General features: G+C 43.1%; 1 protein-coding gene across 4 annotated transcripts; it reads right to left on the bottom strand.

The window, feature by feature from the left end:
• On the bottom strand, nucleotides 1-23408 carry RNF10 (ring finger protein 10). Of its 4 annotated transcripts, none has more exons than XM_007061551.4 (17): nucleotides 22842-23408; nucleotides 14513-14715; nucleotides 13277-13476; nucleotides 11896-11986; nucleotides 10525-10709; nucleotides 10308-10444; nucleotides 8421-8581; nucleotides 7576-7710; nucleotides 7092-7341; nucleotides 6688-6821; nucleotides 6115-6232; nucleotides 5586-5687; nucleotides 4885-5019; nucleotides 4015-4115; nucleotides 3644-3704; nucleotides 3347-3505; nucleotides 1-1182 (listed from the first exon to the last, which is right to left on the bottom strand). In XM_007061551.4, the coding sequence occupies exons 1-17, from the start codon at nucleotides 23002-23004 to the stop codon at nucleotides 1106-1108; spliced, it is 2412 nt and encodes an 803-aa protein (XP_007061613.2). In that variant the 5' UTR covers nucleotides 23005-23408; the 3' UTR covers nucleotides 1-1105. The 4 variants fall into 4 exon arrangements, with proteins under 4 accessions (XP_007061613.2, XP_043385808.1, XP_027679784.2 ...); XM_043529873.1 differs by having other exon boundaries at nucleotides 7092-7338; nucleotides 22842-23403; XM_027823983.3 differs by having other exon boundaries at nucleotides 3347-3523; nucleotides 22842-23397.
• Between the last annotated feature and the right edge of the window lie 43 nt (nucleotides 23409-23451).

Here is a 23451-nt window from a genome sequence, read left to right as displayed (position 1 = left end):
TACATTACACCTACTGTTCCTTTTATTTAATGAAAATCCACACCATTTAATGCATTAGCTTCAAATTAAACCACAGGCAGTGCAGAATGAGACTGCTCCAAGGAAAAAAAAAAGTGTGGGAAGAGAGGGGAAGGGAGAAAAAGGTTTATAGTAAGATAAGCCTAGTACAATCCAACTTACATCCCTGCACAAAGCACAATAAGGCCCCTGCCCCCCCAGGACAAATAGCCTGGCTGCCTGCTGTAGGGTTAATAATTCTGCAGATTTTAGATATCACATTCCTCTGATTCAAATGCAGCTGATCTCAAAAAAACCCCACCCAGCCTAGTTATCAAGAGACTCTAGGGTGGAATGTTTGCTCCAGATCATGGAGACAAAGAATTTCTTTGCAACCTATGTCTTACCACATCCATGTTAACACACTAACATACAACACTAAGTCATTCCCTGACATTCATTCTGAAATGCAGAGAGTCCAGTATGTATTGTAACTTGAACTTGGTAACAAGGATCTACTTTATTCCCACCCTAGATCTAATCCTTAGGCACCAGAAGGAGTTAGTAACTGCTATTCCTGTCATTTTAAAGTCAAAGAACCCTCCTTCCTACTATGATCTAGAAACAGGAACCTCTTCAATATTGCCCGTTTCCAGTGGAAGGCAAACTGCACTTGCTAAGAAAAAGGATTCTGCTTTACAGCAAACTGCACCTACTGCCAGATCTTGTGTACTGTTTCCTCTCTATACACACACCAATAGGGAGAGTAGAGGTTCTCTGCCTTTTGAGTGACACCACATTGCAACAAACTGGCAGTGCCACAGACAGCAGTAAAATACATTCAAACTGCTGATGGGCCAAAAGAGCTGACTTGGCACAGACTGGAAACCTTGGCTAAACGTTGCCAGGTTCAGTTTCTCTTAATACTTCGATTTTGTATAAACCAATTGAAGGTGCTAGAATAAAAAGTGGATATCTATGGTCCTCTCCCCCCTGCCCAAGGCCTAGAAACATGGATTTAGTCTGTTCAAGCTTAAATACTTAAACTATAGCAGCAAAACAAAAAGCAAATGAAAACCAGGAGACAGAACTTTCTTGGACAGCAGCATCACTTTGTGTGGACAACTGAGGTGCTAAATAGCAGCTTCTGCTTCTGTTTCTTTCTTTTCTTGCCTCCCTTTTCCTCTGTAAAAGAAAGAAAGATTTATATTTTTGGGGGGGCTTAGACGAAGCCATATTTCTCCCCAGCTACAGTGATCTTCCCATTTCATGGTTAATAGGTTGGGGAGGAGGGTTAGTTTCAATGTAGGTACCTAGGACCTTACCTTGTCTATTGCTGTGGAATTTTTGCCACACAATGCTATAGAATTTTAGGACTTGTTTTAAAACTACATTACCAGCCCTTATGGTGGCTACAGAGGAAGCTGTCCAAAGCTGAAACATGAAATCTGATGGGTTGTTTTCTGAGTCTCTAGAATTTGAAATAGTCAAGCAGTATGAACTATTCTTATTGCTGTCATTTTAGTAGCTCTGAACTAGCATGCTTATCCATCACACAGCTGGATACAGGCAAATATTGAGTAGCAAGTGAGAGTAGCTCACCTCCAAAGAGGAGGTCACTTCAATCCCATTCATAAAGGTTAGAAATAAAAAAAAATGCATCTCCTTCCCACTGACAGAAACAGTTCTACCAAGTTATGGATCATCAATATTGAGTCTGCAATACACTGCAACTTTCATGGCAGCATGAAACTGAGCAGAAGAATAAGGACTAGTGTATCAATTGATGCCCGATTCATTTAAATGAAACTTCTATATGGCTGCAGAATTCATCACTGGAGTGCCAGAGGCACAAAAAACTTTGGGGTGAGCTAGGCTCACCTTACCACAGAATGCCAATCCTTGCACATAGGGAGAAGCCAGCAGAAGCTGGCACATGATGAATACCCAAGATACATTTGTGTGCTGTGCTTTGGAGGTCCTACTCAGGTGCAGTCCAGGGAGAGAGGGGGCAAAGGTGGTTTTAAGCCACCTCTGTGCCTATACGATTCTGGGCTTGTTGGAGGCTGGTGCAACTCCCACTGTAACTTAGAGCAGCTCCCTCTTAAGGCTGCCTCTGAGCAGCTCCACAACCTGGAACTGTTCAGAATGGTTCTAGTATTGTACGTTACAGTTCCATCCCCAACATACCACCACTGCTACACCAGGACTTGGGCAGGACCCCATAAGCAGTGGTGAGCTGGTTCGCACGAACTGGTTGTTAAATTTTGAAGCAATTTTACAACCGGTTGTTAACCCGCTTCCCTGCAGGGGGTGCTGAGGCTTTGATGGGCTCTGGCCAAGAAGTGATGCAATTCCACCTCCGGCCACTGGGGGGCGCTGCGCTGCAGGAGCCATGTGGGCTGCCACATGGCCCTGGGCACAAGCCCTGGTGCTGCTGCTGCTGCTCCCCCAACCCTGGGGCTCCCACTGCTGCCTGGTGGGTCCCCGGCTGCTCTGCTGGGCCTGGGCTGCGTCCTACTGCTTGGGCTGCTCCGAACCGCTCTCCCTGTGAGTACCCACCACCCTGCCCGCAGCCAGCCCTGCCTCCAGCCAGCCCCTGCCGCACGCACCCCCTGCCCTGCCTCCAGCCAGTCCCTGCCGCCAGCCCCGCACACACCCCCTGCCCTGCTCCCAGCTAGCCCTGCCCCACGCCCCTGTCTGCAGCTGGCCCTACAGTTCCCAGGGCAGTAACCCTAACACCTGCTTCAATGAGGGGGACAGGGAGCAGCTGGGACCCACACATGTGCACACCCTAGGGTGACCAGACAGCAAGTGTGAAAAATCAGGACAGGGTGGGGGTAATAGAAGCCTATAAGAAAAAAAACCCCCAAAATCAGGACATCTGGTCACCCTAGCACACCCCCAGGGAGTGGTGGGGACCCACACGTGTGAAACGGAGCTCATTTCTAGTTCAGGCCCATCTTTTTAAAAGAACTTTAGGTAGGGTTAACATACATCCGTATTTTCCTGGACATATACTTTTTGGTTCTTAAAAATCTGTCTGGGAGGAATTTTTAAAACTTAAAAATTCCTCCTGGGAAAATACAGATGTATGGTAACCCTACTGGTACAAAAAATTACATACTGTGGCACATCCCTTAAACCAGAACTTTTTATAGGGAACCAGTTAAGATTTTGGCAGCTCATCACTGCCCATAAGCCTTATGCAGTGCCAGCACTGGGGGAAACTTGCCCAGCCAGCCAGTGATAGGGCTTTTATGGCCCCTGTACACTGGGAGAGAGGACTCCCAGTGTCAGGGAGCTGGGCATGTTAGACTTTTTAGGTGACAAACTGCTTTGTTCTTACCAGAGAGGGGGTCAGATGTGGACGGCTTATCCAACTTCAGGAAGGCTGCCTCAATAGCTTGGCTAAAGGAATTCTGGAAGCTGGGCACAGGCATACGGTCAGAGTTGTCACTCTCTCCATCACTATCCACTGGAACAGGAGGTGCCAGGGTATTCTGATCTGGAAGAAAAGAGATTTCTAGAAAGACCACAGATGATGGAAGAGTTGTGTTGCTGAGCTTGTACAAGAGTGCTTTTATTCAGTAGCCATTACACCTGAAATTATGCAAGATAATCACTGGAGGTAGGGTTTCCTTACCTCTTGTGTTTGAGGCAGCTTTGGGCCACATTTCTGGCTTTGCTTTTCCAACTCTCAACATCTAACAAGGGAGGGGGAAAAAGTGTGCATAAGAAAGTAGACCAAGGCCTATCTGTCAGCATCCCTGCCCACACCCCCAGGAAGTTTGTACAATACAACTTTCAAGCCAGAAAACAGGACTTTGCCTAGTATTATGGGTCTTTTGCCAAACATTAGCACTGATCAACTGAAGAGTGGAGGGACCATCCCATTTTAGCAGCCACTAGGCCTGTGCTTGGAGGTCTTAAAATTCAGACCAGTGAGGAAACAGCAAGTAGGATAGTCAGCTGGGTGTTCTGTTGCATATGCAACTTTAAGGGAAGAGGATTTACCTGGGCAAAGGAGGGTAAGGGAGACTCTTCTTCCAGGCTCCCAACACAGAGTGATGGGCTAGCCAGGCTGGCAGCAGTTGACAATGGAGTTGAGACAGACTCTGCAGAGACAAGATTCAGTCAAACAGGAAAGCTAATTACATTAGCAAAATCCTGCATTTGTGTAATGGAGGAGAAAGAAGCTGGTGCCAGCCAACTCAAACAATGCGTTATAGCCCAAAATGTTCAGCTTTCATCTCAAAGCATCTTGTCGATGTTTCAGTTTCCCCCTCTGCTATTTAGCCTCTTATACAGATTGTCTCAACATGTTTTTAATACAGGGACACTTTTACTAGAGAGCAAGTGACCAAGAACCATCCCAGAATGCTGGAAAGGAGACCCAAGGTGAGATACATCTAAGGTGGTGGAGTCACTGAACTTGATCCTTCTCAGGACTAACCCAGGAAAACATATCCTATATTCAGTGCTAAGGGTAGCATGTGTCAGATTACAACACACAAGAAAAATAAATGGTGGTTCACCCAAGGCAGAATTGTAGAGAGTTACTTACAAACCTTCCCAGCTCCCCTTGGGAGCGGGGGTCCATTTCTTGGAAGTAGCTATTCCTTTTCCTACAATATGAGGCTTCTTGTAAGTGGTGGCTGCAGTGCAATGCTCAGACCCAGGATATAGACAAGACATAGTGGAAGGTAGGCAACACTTATGGAGATACACTTTAGTCCTCTATTTCTGGGTGCTGAACTTTTGGATTTCACCACCAATACAAAAGGGTTCTGTGGTCATCAGTGAAAATCTAGCTTGGTGTTCAGAGTCAGAAAGCCTGGGGGAGGGACTGCATCAATCCATCTGTACATTCTTCCAGCTGCTCACCTGTGAGAGGCACAGAGCTTCTGCCAAGAAGGGACAAAGAGGAGCTCTGGTCATCACTGCTGATGAGTTCTCCTGAACAGGCGCTGAAGGCAGGAAACTGCTGCAGGTTCTCTAAAGCAATGTGGACCTCGGGATCTAGAGAAAGCCAGAAAGTTTTTAATAAGAACATTGCTTAATATGGGGTAATGGGTCACTGGTGTGCAAGTGTCCAGTTGTTTCAGGGGCTTTGGGAGTGGTCTCTTCCTTGAAGGGAAAGTAGCAATACTGCTACTGTCACCTTGAGAAAAAACCCAAATAGAAGGTGTTTGTTCCTCCTTCACCTTTCCAGTTGAAGGGATTAATTTGGATTTAGAGACAGAATCCTGGGAGTTACATGAATATAGTATATCCTTTCCATGGCAGCCCCCCCACCGTGTTCTTCAGCTTCAATGTGTTGGGCATGGTAAAGTAGTATGTTAGTTGTGCAGTTTCTGTTAAACGCTTCTTTGATCCAGGTAGCGCAACTCATGATCTCACCGTATAAGGAAAGGGTGCTAGAGAGTTCTACAGCAAGCCCCATTTATGGCAAGGTTAATACGTATTCACTTGTGATCATGGCAGGCCCCCAACCTTATCCCCAATGTATTAACCCCTAATCCTCAAACCTTCCCAGCATTTGAAGAGAAGCAGAAACCCACCAGTTGTGGTTAAGTGAGACTTACACTTGCCCTGCTTCTTATTCTCCTCCATCTCAATTCTGCGTTCCCGACGCCGCTCATCACGAGCTTTCTTCTGCCGCAGGCGTTTCCTTTTTTCAATGTCATCTAAGTGTCACACAAATCATAGGAGACCAGGTAAAAGCTAATACTTGGTAAAACTTTTCAGTTTTGGAGACACTATCACTAGTTGATCATTAATTTATGCATAAGCAAGTTAGTGCAGTGTCCACGTTCTACTGTAGATTGATCCTTCCCACCCTTGTCCATACTCTTCTCTCAAACATTTGTCTAATCCACACGAATAAAACACTCACCTGTTGCAGACAAATCAGAGGAGTTCCTTAACCTGAACAAGGCAATCCCTAATTCTAGCTAGGATCATCATGAACTAGTGTGACTGAGGAGCAAGCCAGCCTTTTACATTCCTGTTACCCATTTGTCCTCCCAGCCACAGAAACAGACATCCCTTTTTCCAAACCCTTTATGGTTACAGGGCATCATCCCTACTGGGAAAAGGAACAAAAGCACTAACCAGAAAATGTCTCTAGGGTCTCCTTGGATATGACAGGTGGCTTCAGAGCCAGTTCACAGATGCTGAACTCGCAGGTGAGAGGCAAGTGACATAGGTAACGATGGCGCTGTCGCATATCCTGAAAGGAGAAAAGATATCAGGTATCTCGTTGCATTAGAACCCATAGGCCTCCAAGTCTCTCCCTTCACAACCACGTATATCACCGGCTTTTTGGGGGTGACATTACTCTCACCCACTAAACACCTGAAATTCTAGGAACCTGTCTTGGAAACAGTTATGCAAAGTACTCCCCATTAATCTATTCTCAGGAAGAGGAAACAGAAGGAACACCAATGAAGCCAGTCAATTCATGGGAATTTATTACAGGCATTGCTGCTTCCAAAGATGCCTTAAGCAGATCCCAACCCTACCCCCAGCCTGGAAAAAAGTGCTTCAGCAAGTATTGCAAAATGCTTGACAACCACTGTAAGTTAGCATTTCCTAGTAGTATCTTACCCACCATCAGCTCTCAACTGCCTTCCTTAAGAAAAAGGCCATGACTGATAACACAAGAAAAATTACTACAGCAATTACCTCGGTCATAGAGTAGCCAGTTATCTCCACCACAGCTGCAGTGAGCTTCTCTGGACTGTTCTCCAGGCTGCCATACTCACGAACAAGACAGCGAACATTCACAGGGTGAAGGTACATACATTGTCCATCCTCCGCTACAAGGGAAGAAATTCACTTGTCACTTCTGTACTTCCCACCTCATCCTTAACTCCCCTGGAACTACTGATTTCTCAAAGCCATACCCCCATCTCCCCCGAGCGTCAAACATTAATGGCAAGAAATGTTAGACTTTCTTCTCTGAAGTTCTGTTTCATAGGGGTTAATTAACAAGCTCATGAATCCACTGAAGCTACAAATGTTTCCCCTGGGGCACTTTTTGGTGAGCATTTACCTCTCCCTCCACAAACAGACCCCATTCCACTAACCTTGATAGAAATAGTAAAAAGGAGAGTTGTTGCGCAAACATTCATTGTTGGCTGTAACTTTAGATTCCTGGTAGTTACTTTCTGATGGACTAGTTTCTTTTGTAGCATTCACAGCTGGTACCTCCTCAGTGTCCACCTCAAGTACCTCCTCCTCTTCTGCTTCCAGGGGAAGAGGAAAGGAGCTTCCAGAATCAGAGTGGGCTTCCACCATCTCTTCATCAAATGCAGAAAGATATTCCAGAACACTCTGCTACAGAAAAACAAACAAACAAACAAAAAAAACACACAACCCACAAACACACAGTGTAGAGTCAGTATGCAGCTCACATCATCCCATTCAGAAGAACTATAATCTCTGGTACACAAATGCTCTGAGAAGGGTAGGTATCCCTCAGTGCCTGCTCACCTTACACTATAGTGAGGAGGTGGAGTTAGATCCTAACTGTGCTTGTCCTGGGGAAGAAAGGGAGACCAAAAAACCCACCTTTTTCTCCTGGGAAGCTGCAGGCACCCTGGCCATAGAGGGTGCCATCAGGGCCAATTCTTCTACAGCTACTGTGGCTCCTGTGACATCGATGTCGCTACTCTGGTCCAATGAAGCTAGAGCCTTCTCTCGATACTACAGGCCACCCCAAAGAGAACACATTTCAGTTTCTTACTTATTCCAGGAGACTGACACTATAAACATCAGTATTCCCTCCCCTCGTGTCTCACACTGTCACAGATCAAGATTCTCCCTCACCCAGTGGCCACTTCTGTAATACAGGGAGACACCAGCTTACTTAGAAATGACCTCTGCAGGCCATCTGCCACATACTGGCTTTGAAACAAGCAATAACCTACACGTTTGGTTAAAGAGGTTTTATAGACAAAAGAATCATTATCCCAAGAATTAGCTATTCCTGACACAAGGAGAGCCTGGCTTCACCAACAGCAAGCTTCCACAACTGCCTCTGCAGTTAAGACACTACTCAGAGGCTGGTGGCATTCCAGGTGGCAGAGTTCTGTCAGTGATAGGGGCACATGTAGTTCTTATTCCCTTTCAGTGTTTATATTGCTGCTTTTGATCAGCAGGTGTCACCAAAAGCAAGCTACCTTGCCAGTATTCTGTGCCCCAAAAGGAAGAATATTTGAGATTTTAACTATTTTCTTTTGTTACTACTGCAGATACTGAATTATCACACATTTCCAAAAGTAATCTCTGTATTGAGATACTTCTCATCTCGCTCCCCGACCCCCAAACCAAACCTGTTGTGGATACTTGGCCTCCATTAAAAACACAGTAAGCATCAAATACCATTAACATCCACCACAACTGGGGATCCTCACCTTCAGTTCCTGGATAGCTGCCTCAATAAAGCAAGCCTCAGGGGTGTGCTTTTCCTCCTCGTACTGTCGTAGCAATGCTGTTTTCTCTTCCAAGATCACCCACTGCAGCACCTGCTTCCTGGATGCCAGCAACAGCTTAGAGAATTGGCTGTGCTGCTCATCTGGAAAGAATATCAGTAAGACATCCAATGTGCAGCAAGGTCCAAATTCAACTTGGCCATTCCTATTAAAATCTCATCTACTCTCTGTGTGGGCAAGTCTACTAGGAAGACTAAATCTGTGCATAAGCAATGTTGTTGGCAAGAAGTTACTAAGATAGGAGATCAGTTTATTGTAAATCCCAATAGCAAGCTATTAAGTTAAGTCTCCATAAACATTCAGCAAGAATTTCTGCACTAGATATTTGTTTTAGTTACTTGGTCACATCAAACATTTGTAGGGTGGGATTCTGCATATTTAGAGAACCCATAAAAGGCTTTTTTTTTTTTTTTAAAGGGATGGGCTTTGGTCTCTTTATGAAATAAGCAGTGCCTGGAAGGTATTTCCTGCCTTAACCCCCCTAACAGCATCAGGAATGGCAAGTCTGGTCTTTCCTCATTTTGATGGAGGGCCTCAGAGGATGCTGGCTCTCACTCTGAGGGTGGGGAACTTGATCTCAGTTTGGTATTAAACCCAAAGTTTAAACAGTGACAAAAATATTCCTTTTGCTCTCTGCCCCCAAATAAATAAAAGCAATTTCAGCGTTTGAAATCCCAGATTAGAAACAAACTTTTAAAAAGGACATTAGATATCTTCATTCCTCCAAATCCAACCCTCAACCCAATTTCATAGTGTCACTAAAGGACAAAAATTGAGAGGGGAGAAGGTTGAGAGAATCTTGTCTGTGCATTTTGCATCTCTTACCATATTTGGATTTCTTTTAAGTGCAAACTTAATGCTGAAATTTTCTGGATTTGCAGTTATATGGACGCCAAGTCTTACAATATCCCTGTAGTGCTGTATGTTTTGTTTCTTAACCAAAGTTACTGATGTATACTCAATCTTAACTTTTAAATATCCAAGGCAAACATCCGAAATGAGTTCTATGCTCCGGGATCCTATATTGGGAGGCTGACCTTTAGAGCTAAGTTTAAACTATGTCCTCCCTCATAGGATTGGTTGAAAGACCACAGGTGAAAATAACCCATAAAGCAGCAGTGATAAAATGAAGAACGTTGACACCAGTCACACAAATTTTATCATCATCTTATCCATTAGTGCTTTAAACATATGGCACTGTATAAATAACTCTATGAAGCTCATGATCAAGCCCCAGATAGGTAATAGGTTCCCAAGAACCTCAAAGTTTTCCCATATTCCCCATTAGGAGATTCCACTGGTAGAATCATGCATATGCTGCTGCTACACACAGCATCTCTGAAATAATCTAGCATAAACTACAGAATAGTCAAATCTAAAATAATTCACTCTGCGACTGAGCCATGAGTTGAAGGGGGGGGACAAAACCCCACATATGGGGAACAAAGAGAGACCAACAAAAGGAAGTGAGCTCTGCAGTGATGCACTAACAGTTATGAAATACTGAATGTTGGCTTGTTGTGTAAATTATTCTGGGATGGCAGGGCCTTGCAGCACAGAAACTAGAAAAGAATACAATGTATGATGCAAGCTTATGGAAGGGAGTTATGGGGTAGGAGACTGCAGGTCAGTCATTTAAGAGGTGGTAGTTAACTTGATCAGTATTTAAAAGCAATGTTTTGTAATCTGCCATATATAAATCCACGTAGAGTGAGAGAAGTGAGGTTTCCCCATAGCAACCAGCTTCCACATCCAAGTTTTAGTCATACATGCGGCCAACGTTCCAGGAGAGTGTTCACAAGTACTCACCTCCAAGGTGAATGGGCTGCTCTACATTCATCCACTTGGATTTGGGCAATGCTACCAAAACACTTTTCTCCCTTCTCATCAGCTGCATTGTAATGGTGTCACCAATTGCATACTGGCGTGTTTCCATAGCAACAACACTGCAATACAGGAATAGACTAAGTAGCAAGAATTAACTTTACAGAAAGATGAAGGGATTTGAATTCCTTGCAAGTCTTACCTCTTGAGATCCTTCTTGTGAATAGACCCATAACAGATGGGACATTTGCTCCAGGTTTTCTCACTCAGGGAGAGATAGTGCAGAATGCATGCCCAGCAGAAGATATGCCCACAACGGGTGATCTTGGCTGCCGTAGGTGGATACAGGCATATTGGGCAGGAGGGCACTTCATGGCTACAAATTCGCTGGATGGCCATAAAAGAAGCATAATATAAAGAAGTTACTAAAGCTAGAGATTATAAATTGAGATATCTGTTTGGGAATTTGTTGCAAAGTTGTCACTTTCTCTAGAGGGTGGAAATATTTGGCCAAGACAGACTGGAACCTTTCCAAGAAAGAGGGAGAGTATATTCCTTCAGTCACCAAGAAATTGATCATATGGTTTAGCAGGAACAATGTTTTTAAAATGCACATGGGTAGTCTGTAGAGCCATCTACAGGGTATTGTTGTCAGACTCTTCAAATGTACTAGGAGGCTTGGTGTCCTAGTCAGATTAGTTTCCCTTTTCATGTGTTCACTGACCCCCATCTCCAGGATTACTAGCATGGTCATCTGAAAGCAACTAATCTTGCAGACAGCAGTGGACTTCTTGGTGTCACCTTGACTTCACAACATAATTACACAACTAAACTTCTCTGCATCTCCCTGATTAGAAATTTAGGACCCATTGATTTCTTTAAACATACATATTAGAAGATTAGACAGATGCTTCTTAAATAACGTATATGTGATCTGTTTAAGACTACTGGGGGAAGTGCGCACATGCATGAGTTCCCAAAGAAGCATCAAGCTCAGGATAACAGCAAACACACTCCCTCTCAAATGCATGCTCTGCATCATAGACTAAGTATTGAGAGAGAGACACACAGACAGACGCTATTTTCTAGATCTGGTTGGAATCCTGGGGTGCTTCAAATAGCTACAGATTTTTGTTGTGAGGCAAAAGACGTTTGCCCATGCACAGAATAAGAGTCTGTAAAAGCATTCTACACAGCACACTTCCTTCAACTCCATCCCTGTGACCTTGTCAGAAGGCTGACAACATTTCTCCCTAATACTATGGGGAAAAAAGTGCATCAGAAACACGCTCAATATTCCTATAAAACTTCCATCTATAAAGCAAGGAGGAAGAGATCTTCTTCCTCATAAGAGTGTTTGGCAGTCTTAAGCTCCTATCATGTACGGAGTCTTTCAAGAGTAATTCCCTGTCAGATTCTCCTCTGTCATTCATGCAATGCTAGGAGGAAAGAGACTTGATGGCAACTAAAGACCCATTATGTCAAAAGCAACAGGTAGGCACTTTTTAAAAAAAATATTAGATAAGTAGAAGAAGAGAAATAAGTTTTAAACACCCATCCCATCACTACTGACCACTTGCTCCACAAAGTCCCAGTTGACCAAGGTATCTGGGTCAGCAAAGTTCACTGCGTAGTCCTGCTCCTCAGACACCACAAACTGGCAGCTGGACGGAAGACACAAAGGCATCATAGTTGATCAGTCACCTATTTTAACTGTGTCCAGGTAACAGCAGAAGCGGCCTTTGGATTAAGATCCTCAAGAGACCAAGTCAGTCCTGTCCTTAAGGACAGTACCCAAGAATGCCTAGCACAGCCATATGCTGGGTACGTGAAAAGACTTGGCATCTAGGCTGACCATGGCCAGCAGTTACCATCAGTGAACCTAACAGGGCTAAGTTTAGAGCCAGCACATCTTTGGACACGGTTCTTCTCCCTGCACTTTGGCTATCCTGCCTGAGTTCTTGTCTGAGTACAGACTAAACAAAAGGGAACTTATGCAGAGGAAACAGGTTTCCATAAAGGAAACTACTGAACTAGGTAGAACACAAGGCAGGAAATCACATACTATTCAGACAAGTGCTATAAGAAGTCTCTGTAGCAATAAAGTATATTCACATTTTACCATAGTATACAAAAATGTAAATGACCACAATTTTAGCAGTACTTTTCATGGTCTTAAAGGTGGTGATCAGATACAGAAAATGTTCAACCTGCCCCATATTAGAGAGAAAGCCATTAGTATATTAGCTTAAAAAAAAGTTAATCTGCTAAACTGACTAACTACCTTGATTATTGATGCATTCAGTACATATTTCTAAGCATAAGTTAAAATTATTCAAGTCATCTTTAAAGATAAAGATGAGTAACTATTACAATGTATCTGTTTAAAAACAAAGACCTCTGCACATGAGAACTTAAAAATTGAGACTTGGTTTGATCCCAAAAGAAGCACCTTTTAACATCTCATTGTACTAAAATGGATTGAGGTTTTTTTGTTTACACCACGTTACTTGAGTTAGAAAGGAAATGTGAACTACTTAAGTGGGAAAGGGACCACAGGACTTCCCGGACCCAACAGAGTATATTAAATTTTACAGGTGGTGCTTGAGTATTTGGGCAGAAGGGTGTTACCCTTTCCATCCTTCACACTCAGTCCCTTTAACTGCATTTCCTTTGTTTTCTCTCAGATACCAATATCTCCTTTTATAATCAGGAAAAGAACATATTTCACCCTTCTGCGTACACACAAGGTAACCCTTGCACCAATACTGTGGAGGCAGAACCAGTGGAGCAGAACTTCAGTAACTAATACAAAAAAAACCCCACACCACTCACTACAAACATTCAGTATAATTAAATACTGAATTCCCTGACTCAATCACCTACAGAGTGAATACATTCCCTTAGAGCTCATTCATATAAATGTCTAGGAGCCCTGCTGATCTTCCACTCACTTGGCCTGTAGGAAGAGCTCTTTGTTGAAGGGTTTGTGTCCCCATTTGTTCCTTTTCCCCCAGTTGCCGTGTCCATTCCCATCAAAGTGACCTGCTTGGCCCCGGGGTTCAAAGGTGAAGTTCAATAAGTGGTTCAGACTAATCTTCTTTGGACCAGAGAACTGGGCAGGGCTGAACTCTGCCCGTTGAACCTCTGCTACCTAAAAACAAAACAAAAAAAAGGACACAGTTCTGGTTAGAATTTACTGGAAGCTGGTACACTGCAACCTATCAGCACAAGCACAGATCCATTCCCTTCAATGGTATACAGGGAAATGCACTACCCCTACCTACTCACCTTCTCCCACTCCAGGTCTGAAGATCAAATACTGCAGCATTAGAAATGCAAAGGAACTTGAAAGTTAAGATTGGGTAATCTTTTTCCGTTGTATAAATGGAAGTGTAAAGCAACCTTTGTAGTGAAAAGTGAAAGCTTTTTTAATTTTTAAAACTAGTTGTTTAGGATTAGAGACATGGGTAACAAAAGCTATTTTTAAAGTGACAATATCCCTTTAAAGAGCCAGTATTGCAAGCTTTAGGATCATTCCAGGGATCTCATGATTTTAGATTAGTTTCCATATAGCTGAAATGGACAGAATTAGGACTCAGAAAATATAGTAAGTGAAGACGTGATACTTGTAGACTAAATTGCTAGTTTTAAAAAAATGGGTGTAACATGGTTATATGCCAAGTGGGGGGGAGGCAGACCACCGATAGTATACATCAGCATGAAAGGATTCCTGGTCTGCCTTTATTCCTCACTAGATCACATCAAGACTAGTCAGATTACTTTGCTAAATATTCCATAATGTGGGATTCAGAATACACAAGTAGTTGGACATAAATGTGTCACAGATTTAGGAACTGAAAGCTGTATTACTAAGAGATCATTTTCATGAAGAACCTGTGTTTCACAATATGCATGTGGCCTGTCTATACACCCATTCCTCAGACTGTACTTCTGTTAGTTTCACTGGTCTTGTTATTGAAGAAATCTCAGACCAAAGAGCATCCTCTTCTCAGATGTTGCAAAGTTGTTCTGATCTCACTCAATCTGGCTTCTCAGCGATGTTACCACCTCAGGGTTCTTGCCCTTCCTAGCCCAGAAAGGGAACACAGGAGACCTAACTAGCAGGTCAGAGTGATCCTCTCGTCCCACAAAAAGAGGCCTTGCAGACATAGCATTACAATTCTCACCTCATCTCGTCTTCCACCATTACAAGAGCTAAAAAGTTTGCCACTGCCCCCAGTGCCCCCTCTCTGAGGGGGCATCTTGTTAAAAGCTTTGCTTTTCTGTGAATTGGAGCGACGGGACTGGCTGGAAAAGTTCTCATTTTTTGAATATGAAGTATCTCTTTTACGATTGTAACGTTGTTTGGATCCACTTGCATTCTTACCATCTGGGGGAAAAAAAAAAAAAAAAAAAAACCATCAGACTCAAGCTCAGCAAGGTACTTCCACTGCTTTTCTAGTGGCAGTCAAGTAATTTATGCCTTTAAGACAGGACCGCATTTGGCCTGGATCATTTTTATACCTGTCTACAGCAATACTGACTCTTATCCAGAGCTCCAAGGCTTCTCTAACTACACCAAACCCACAGCAAAGTACTTTTCAGGCACATTAGTATCCAGGAACCTATGCATCCAACAAAGACAGATGTCTTGCTGCCTTGAAATAAGATGCATCTAAGTTAGCTTCTATTGTCCAGGTTCTTCCTACCATGGATAGTTTCTATGCAGAATCAGCTCCGTAATCAGCATTTACTGAAACATACACCAAAATCCACCACTACTTAGAGCTTATACCAAGCAAAGGACTGGAGACATAAGGCAGGTGTTTAGTGTAATACTGTCCTCAGTTCAGCTACACTTGATTCATTTACAGAACTAGTTTCAGGCTAGAACCAGGAACAGCCACTAGCAGGGTATGTTTAATTAGAACAATTTGACACCAAGTAATCAAGATTGAATTTTCTAGCTTCTGGTGTTCTTCCAAAACACTCAATAGCCATCAGTTAGTTTTTTATTCTGGGAACACATAGGCCTGGTCTACGCTACAGAGTTAGGTCAATGCAAGGCAGCTTACATCGACCTAAACATGTAAGTGTCTACACTAAAATTTTGCTCCTGCCAACGTGACTGCCCCGCTATGCTGACTTAACTCCACCTCCCTGAGAGGCATAGAGTCAATGTAATTAGGTCGACGCAGCATCAGCTTAGACACTGATGCTTACATCAACTGTTACTGACTTTCAGAAGCAGTCTCAGAATGCCCTGCACTGACAGTACAGTTAGTACAAGGGCTCCTGGTGAGGACTTGCACTGCCAACACAAGAAGCATAGTGTGGACACACAAAGCGATTTAATTACTGCAGCAGCTGTATGTCAACATAACTTCAGTTGACAATTTTGTATTGTAGACATGCCCTTAGTTGATTACATGAGTTTTCAGGTCTAGAATGTGTAAAGGTACCATCCTGCCTGCATTTGTCTGTCTCTAGATCTCCCACATTTCTCTATTATGTGGGCTTCTCTTTTTAATCACTATTCTGTTTACTTCCTTTTCTCCTTTGTGCCTTCTTTCATCCTAGGCCCTATGCTTAGGGTAGTACAATGCATCAGGCTCTCTTCTTAAAAACCACACTTCTTCCACAAGGCCCACAAAATGTCAGTCCGCCTCAACACATCACTACCACCTTTGGTCTCCCAGTGCAGTTATCTAATCTGTGTTTTAATGAGTAAATCCCCAAATCCTGGATACAGGGATTGTTTGCCTGGTGAGAGTGCCGAGCACACTGTTGGCATTTTAACACAGAAAGCACTGGCAGCAAGCACAAAGTGGTGGCTTTAATTCGAAGGCTCACAAGAATGGAAGAGCCGTCAGACATTAGTTGGGTATTCTAAATGTGTACAAGAGTTGCTAATGCTTCCTAGACTACTGCAGAGGATTTTTCCGTAACATTAGAAAGCACTTCCCCCTAAAGTTCCAATAAGTTCTTAAATGTAAAGTCAGGTTGAGTCCAAACATGGTAATCCATTTCCCTGTGTATCTAGTGGCATTACCAGGTTAACACATTTGTTTCCTGAAACAGCAGAATAAAATTAGAGCTTAATTTTCAATGTCATCAGCCCACAGATATGCCAATACACCATTCTCTCCCGGAAATATGTTAATTAACATTGCATCAGGTCCATTGTGACATATCAAATCTAATGCCTCACAATAGCAGCACTAGAATATCAGTTGCATCTAGACCCACATATTGGGAAGTAGCAGGCTTCTGCCCCCTTTTCATCACCCAGGATTCTGCACAAGTCTTTTGCAGCTAACAGCTTCCCTCCTTCCCTATTTTAAGATCATATTAATTACTGTTCCACTAACCTTGGTAACTATCTTCCACTATTACTCCTGAGCTACAGGCATCAGGAGCAACCCAACTGCACATTTATAGCAACCAAATGATCTCATTCATGTCTATTCTCCACACTTTTCACTGCAAAAGTTTCATTTCTCCCTCCTGACCCCACCCCCAAAAGTGTGTTTAGGGAGCAGTAAGGGCTGTGCATACCTCTACATGACTGAGCATCCAGATGCTTTTAAAATACAACACACATTTAAAAAAAAGCAAATGTATCTTAAGACCAATTAAAGCTTTCACCTCTTAGTAGAAAGGAAATGCACAGGGATGGAAAGGTGTGGCCACCACACTTTAGAATTGTGGGGGAACACTAGTTTAAGAGGCCTACTGCACCAGTTTTCACAGTTCAGCTTCCAGTGGAGTCACAGCTAGAAGCCCACGCAATTCTGAATTTTACTTGTCAGATGTGCCTGTGATTTCCAAAGAGTGATAATCTTGCAGTAGAAGATATTCAAAATTAAGACGAAAGCCAAACACCTTTCAGATTACATAGAGAAATAGAAGGGCAGTAATTTATTAATCATTAGTTAAGAAGTGACAGGGAAGCTTTCAAGAAGCATTATGCAACCACTCTGCCACTATTTACTGACAAAACTAGTGATGTACTTGGCCTAATAGAGCCAAATTCAGAATTGAGAACTCAAACAGTTCCTGCTATTGTATCACAGCATGTGTCTTTGAGTTGTGCAGCAGTTACAGTGCACATGGGAGAGACTGCAAGTCAGCCTGACACCTTAGGTGCAGAATGTTATCTGGAGAAGCACACCAGTTGCAGCTAAATATTCAGGGTGTAACGAGGCCTGGACTATGGTGATTTGGACAGACTTTTCTGAGTGTAGAGAAGAAGCTGTAATTTACACCACAGAGTAGGATATTGTCTCTGGTATAATTAAAATTCATTCCAAAGACAAGGAATGGCTATTGGATTAGGATTGGTATTTTCATAAATTAACTTTAAGAATGTCTATATGGAAAGCCAATAGAGCTGAAGTTCATCATTGAACAGCCTTCTTACATCTTACAGTCACCGTGCATATTCTAGACAGGCCACAGCAACTTTGAACTTTTTCAATCCATGAGCACAAGGGGACAGAAAAATGTATCTGCAAACAAGGGGTCAAGATAGCTTTATAGCCTCAGTCTCTTTAAATTGGGTCAGATTACTTCTTGTCAGGTGTAGCAGTAATCTTACCCTGCAGTTGACAGCAAGGAAATTTCCCACCTTAGTACAGCTAACACAAAATTACAGCCATTATGAACATTAAATTGTCAGTCAACGCTTACCAGAACATTCCTATCATATTACATCCCTTCAACCTGACTCCATGGCTTTTAGGAGTTTCCCTTTCATCATTATGACGACTTTACTGCATCACACTTTATGGTCAAGGAATCCCTAGTCTGTGCCTTTTGATCAAGAATCCAGAGTGGTATAGACTCCAGACACCTTTTCTTCACAACTTTACTGGTTGAAAGCAGTTCCCCTCTTCAGGATGGTCTGCATGAAAATTCTCAAGAATTTTAAGAACCACCAGGGTTGTAGTAAAACAAGATTGAAATGAGAGAAGAGTCAGATATAAAGCCAGAGAAACCGTATGAATGTCTAGCCTTGCTGCAAAAGCTCATCTTAGATAGGATTGCCTATTTCCCTACAACTACAGGAAAAAGGCTTTTCTTCCTTTTGATTGTTTTGGCAGGCAGCATGTCAGAAAAAAGCTTCTACTGTCCACTGTCATCTTTCTTCCCTGATATGCCTCAGTTATGGATTTCAGGTTACTATGAACTGCCTCTGGTGACCTCTCCTACCAAAGGTACTTATCCAGCAGTCTTCTGTATTTAGCCCAAAATTCATTCAGAATTTTATTCCTTGGACTAGAAAAAGCTTTCAGTTCCTGTCCCTACCTCCACTTCCCAAAAAATAATTTTAAGGGACTTTGTATGTACATGCTTTTAAAAACTAACTATCATTTCCAAATAGACTTTCGCTACTGGTTGCCAAAACAAACATTCTCACTTCGGGGGCCCTGCAGTTTGTTCCAATCTAATGATGATGAATACTTTTGAAAGCACTAATAGTCTCCGGAAGTGTTAATCCAGAAACAGCTCATTTTAATGAAGCAGGGCTCATTTCTAATAGTTATCTCATTTCAAATATATGAACCCTAGGTAGAACACATCACATTTCTTATCTTTAATTGTGAGAGGAGGGGACCCCTCAGACATGGGAGCATTGTGTTTAAATTTTCAAAGTTTGAATTCACATTTAGAACATTGTAGTTCTATAAACAGTTTCAAGGCACACCCTGAAAGGGAGCACAAGGTGCCTTATCCACAAGTCAGAAGATGTGATAAAGTACTCTATTTCACCAGTCTCTATTCCAGTTTCTCAACTGTTCACAGCAAGTGATATTCAGAAGTGCCTAGATGACTTAAGAGCTTAATTTCTACTGAAAGTCAATGGGATCTAAGCTTCTAAATCACTTCATTTTCAAATGCATTTCTTTCAGAGGGAACCTCAGAGCTATTTGCTGACTTACAGCTATATACAAAAGCGAGCAAGTTGATCATTACTCTATTGTATCAATACCTTTGAGGCACTAGAATAGTACCTGAGTGGATATATATTCAGAAGTTAACATTTTGAATAAATAAATACTAAGTCTTAAGTCAGGCATTAACACAATTTTTAAAACAATCCAATTAAAACAGCTCAGTTTATAGCTTTTTGCTATATAATTGACATTATCTCTCCAATCTGAGTATTCCAGTCTATGCCTGAATTACAAAAATTAAAAAAAAAAAAAAAAAAAAAAGTTAATTTTAATGAAGAATCCTTTCAGGCGATCTTTATACCTCAAAAAACATATTAAAAACCCCCAATTTTTCCTCTATGCAGTTATTTAGGAAACACAGCTTAGAAAACTAAGTGTGAAACATTTAAACATAAAAACAGCCCTTGGTATATTCTCTTTGTATTAGTATATGGCCTATATTTCATACTTTGATACCAAGTAGGAATCTTTGAGGCTCTGTTGCCTCCTTACTGCTTCTTGTAAAAGATAGGCCTCTGACTTGTAATTCTTCACTCAGTCCTCTCCAGAGTCAAGATTTAACATATGATCTGCATTTCAGTTACATTAGTCTCCCTCTTCTGCAGCATTGCCAAGTTGGTGGATATTCTGCTGGGGGATGGGAGAAACTTTCACTTCAGCTTCCCTGACCACTGCACCTTTCTCTAGGGTAAAGGGTATCAGAAAACCATGAGTTCCCACCCATGGCTGTTTATATTTCTCTGGACTGACATTGAGCAAAGCACCATATCCCTACCATAGGAAGCAGGCAAGTATCACCACTGTGCCCCATTTTACAAACAGAAAGTTTTACAAGAGCATTTTTGTCAGAACTAGAATGGAATCTAGTTCTTCAATGACAGACCCACATTTAATCCATTCAGCCACAGTGCCTTTCAGAATAAATGTACCAAAATGTACGTACTGTACTTGGCTATTCTGTGTAATAAACCACCCTGTTCCCCTTCCATGGCTAGAATCCCAGAACTGTTCAGTATCCTCCTCTTCCTCCCTTCTAGTAGCTGGCCCACTGAGGATAACATTTATTCCTTTATCTCAAGTGGTAGGGATCTGTATGGGGAGTCTAAAGCGCCCAGCTTCAAACCCAGCTATTGAATCATGAAGGGGATCTTTGTAGAACTTAGTTTTTCAGTTTTTTTGTTTGTTTGTTTGTTTTGTTTTTTTTAAAAAGAACCCACATATTTGACTCACAATGACAAAACATCTTTAAAAACAGGTTTTAAGTTAAAATTAATATCAGTTATGGTGCAGCCTAAAAAGATATTGGTGTTCCACATTCAAGTAATCTGGCACACACTCCAGTTGCTTAAAGATAAAGTATGTCACGTATGCCCTTCAAATTTGACATATGCAGTGAAGTCTTGGGGAGAAGTTAACACCTTAAGAGCTAGAGCCACATATTTCATTATTTCATTTATTATGTCTATAGCTACTCTTTGAAGCTTATTTCATTTCACTGGTAGACTCGCCAAGGTATACATTGTCATTATGCCAACACTTTTTTATAATACAATTGAGACATCAAAACACTCAAGAGGAAGGAAATGGAGTACAAGCCATCCCAGCACCATTCCAATTAGACTGTATTGTGAATAGTTCTGTGTCAAAGGGTCCAGCAATATCAAGTATTATTGCAAATTTCAATACTTAGAAAAAGTTAGGATCAAACTGTCAAGAGTGTAAAGCTCCAAGAACTCCAACTGCCTCAGGATGGAACGGCTACTGCTCAGCACTTCTGACAATCAGACCCTTAGCTTAAAATAACGTAGTGCAACTGTACAAGTGATACACAAGATGGTTTATAAACCATCAGTGAGAAGCTATGTGCAATAATAATCTAAACTGAAATGTTATATTTAACTACTATAGGTTCATACAAGATCCCTTTAATACTAGAGTGCAAGGGTGTCAAATGTACAGCCTGCAAGATGGATCCAGCCTCTCTGATGTATCTTTATGGCCTGCATGACAAATTATGCAGAAAATATTCATGTTAAGAGTTTTTAGTACTCACAGTTGCAAAGAAAGCCTTCAAAATGTGATCCAAGTGTAAACTAATATGGGTGGTCTTCCCAAAGTCTGCAGGCAGCCTGAAACAGCTCTACAAGTATGGATGTTCCACCTCCTATCTCAAAGACAGTTAATTCTAAAGCTCAGTTACAAGGTTACTTCACTTGCTAAAAAGGTGAGCAGTAAAATGGGAAAAGGAGTGGAAATGTTCCCCTTGGAAGAGAGAACTAGGCATTGCTGCAGTTAAGGGAACCTGAGGGAAAGACAGAACACAAACAGGGATGAGGGAGAGAAAACAGAAGAATGGAGGAAAAAACAAAAGGCTAGAAATAATGGTCCTAATGATAAGCATGTTCTCCCAATAAGTGGTACTGAATAAGTAATAGTGATAATCAGATGTTCAATTGCCACTTCTAATTTTGATCCTAGTATAAGCCTCCTACCAAAAGTAAGCAGTCTGGTGTGGACTGAGTGATGTGTGTAAATCTAGATTTATAACCCATCCCATTGAACATATGAGTGAAATTCAGCCCTCTCCACCAAGCAAGTTTAACACCACTTATCTTGTAATTAGACCAAGGGATGAGGATTTATTATTCCTGGATTTTGGAAGAGCTAGGAACAAAGCTTTCTAATATTTAACTTTGTGTAAGTCCCAGCCTTTCCATCTGTAGTTAAGATATTGGCCCTGCCTCAAGGCGGGTCAAGCTGTAATTTGTAAGTTGCTTAGACATCCTAGGCAGGAAGCCACCATTCAAAAGGCAGAGTACTACTTCAGGTCACATCATCTTGGCATACACCACACTTCTGTTAACACCAGAAAGGAACCTTACTCAAGAGGTAATATTGCTGCTGAAAGCTTAAGCTGACCAGGATATAGGAAGGCCAGAAACTGATAGCATGTTTGTTTGTTTAACAACATCAATAGTGATCTTAGTGCTTACAAGCAGCTCAAGTGACAGCATGGGCAAAGTGACTGTCCATTCATGTACTGCACAAATGGACGTGAGCAAGAAAGTTTCTTTACACATCTTCCCCCTCTCCCTCAAGTGTGTCTCAGCGCTGACCTAAAGAACACCTACAAGGGAGAGATGGTCAAGTTTCCAAGCTCCATTAAGTGATAATACAGTGGCAATGCATGCCAGGCATACAATTCTTGGCCTCTCCAAAACTACCAGACACGCCCAGTATGTTAAGGGCTGGAAACTTGCAAGTTCACCAACTCATTTCACAGTATCCCTGTATCCTGTCAGAGGGTAACAACAGTGGATCAATACCACCTGGGCTGCGGACCAACCCGTTGGACCCTTAGTACCGCTGCCCCATGCCGACCTCCTGGGGAGGGATGTTAACATTTCCCAGAAGCATGGAGCCCTCCGACTGTTACACAGCCTGGCGGCCCACCCCACCCCTGCCCCGTCCCTCTTAGTGCAACACACCTGCCAGCACCTTGGCTGGAGGCTACGCTCCTACCCCAGCGCCCCTTCCCCCCGGGCCCGTCTCTTACCGCCTTTGGGCTTAGATTCCCCCGCGGCTGGCCCGGCCGAGGCGGAGCGGGTCTGCTGCCCTTTGCTGCCGGCCGAGGAGCCGGGGATCCCGGAACCGCAGGGGCTGCTCTTGTCCATGTCGGAAGCTGAGGCGGGGGCCGCGCTGGGCGAGCTCTGCAGCATCAACGGGCGCCCCGACGGCGCTGGGGAGTGGAGAGCAGCGGCTCTGAGCTGGGGGGCAGGACGGGCACTGGGGGAGGCGACAGGGGCCCAGGCTCATGGCCCGCGAAGGGGACCGACAGGGGCGGCGCAGCGCTGACTCGGCCTCCTTCATGGCGACATCTTCTCGCTGCTCCGCTTAAACAGGGAGAGAGCCGGGAGGAGGCCGGGCCGGGCCTGCGGGGCTCCGGGAGGGGGGGTGGCAACAGGACGGGGAGCCCCGCGGGGCCCGGCACTGGCTGCGGTGGGGGTCGTCGGCGCCGCCCAGGCAGCGCGGGCTCCTCGGCGCCGCTCCTACAGCTACCGCGTACCGTAGCTGTTCCCCTGTAATGGCGACGAGTCGCCAACAGCAAGACAAGAACCCGGATGGAACTCATTATATAGGAGCCGGCTGTCCCAATGTATGCTGGG

Source organism: Chelonia mydas, chromosome 15 (genome assembly GCF_015237465.2).
Source record: "Chelonia mydas isolate rCheMyd1 chromosome 15, rCheMyd1.pri.v2, whole genome shotgun sequence".
NCBI lineage: Eukaryota > Metazoa > Chordata > Testudines > Cheloniidae > Chelonia > Chelonia mydas.
This window is presented reverse-complemented; position numbering and strand designations above follow the sequence as displayed.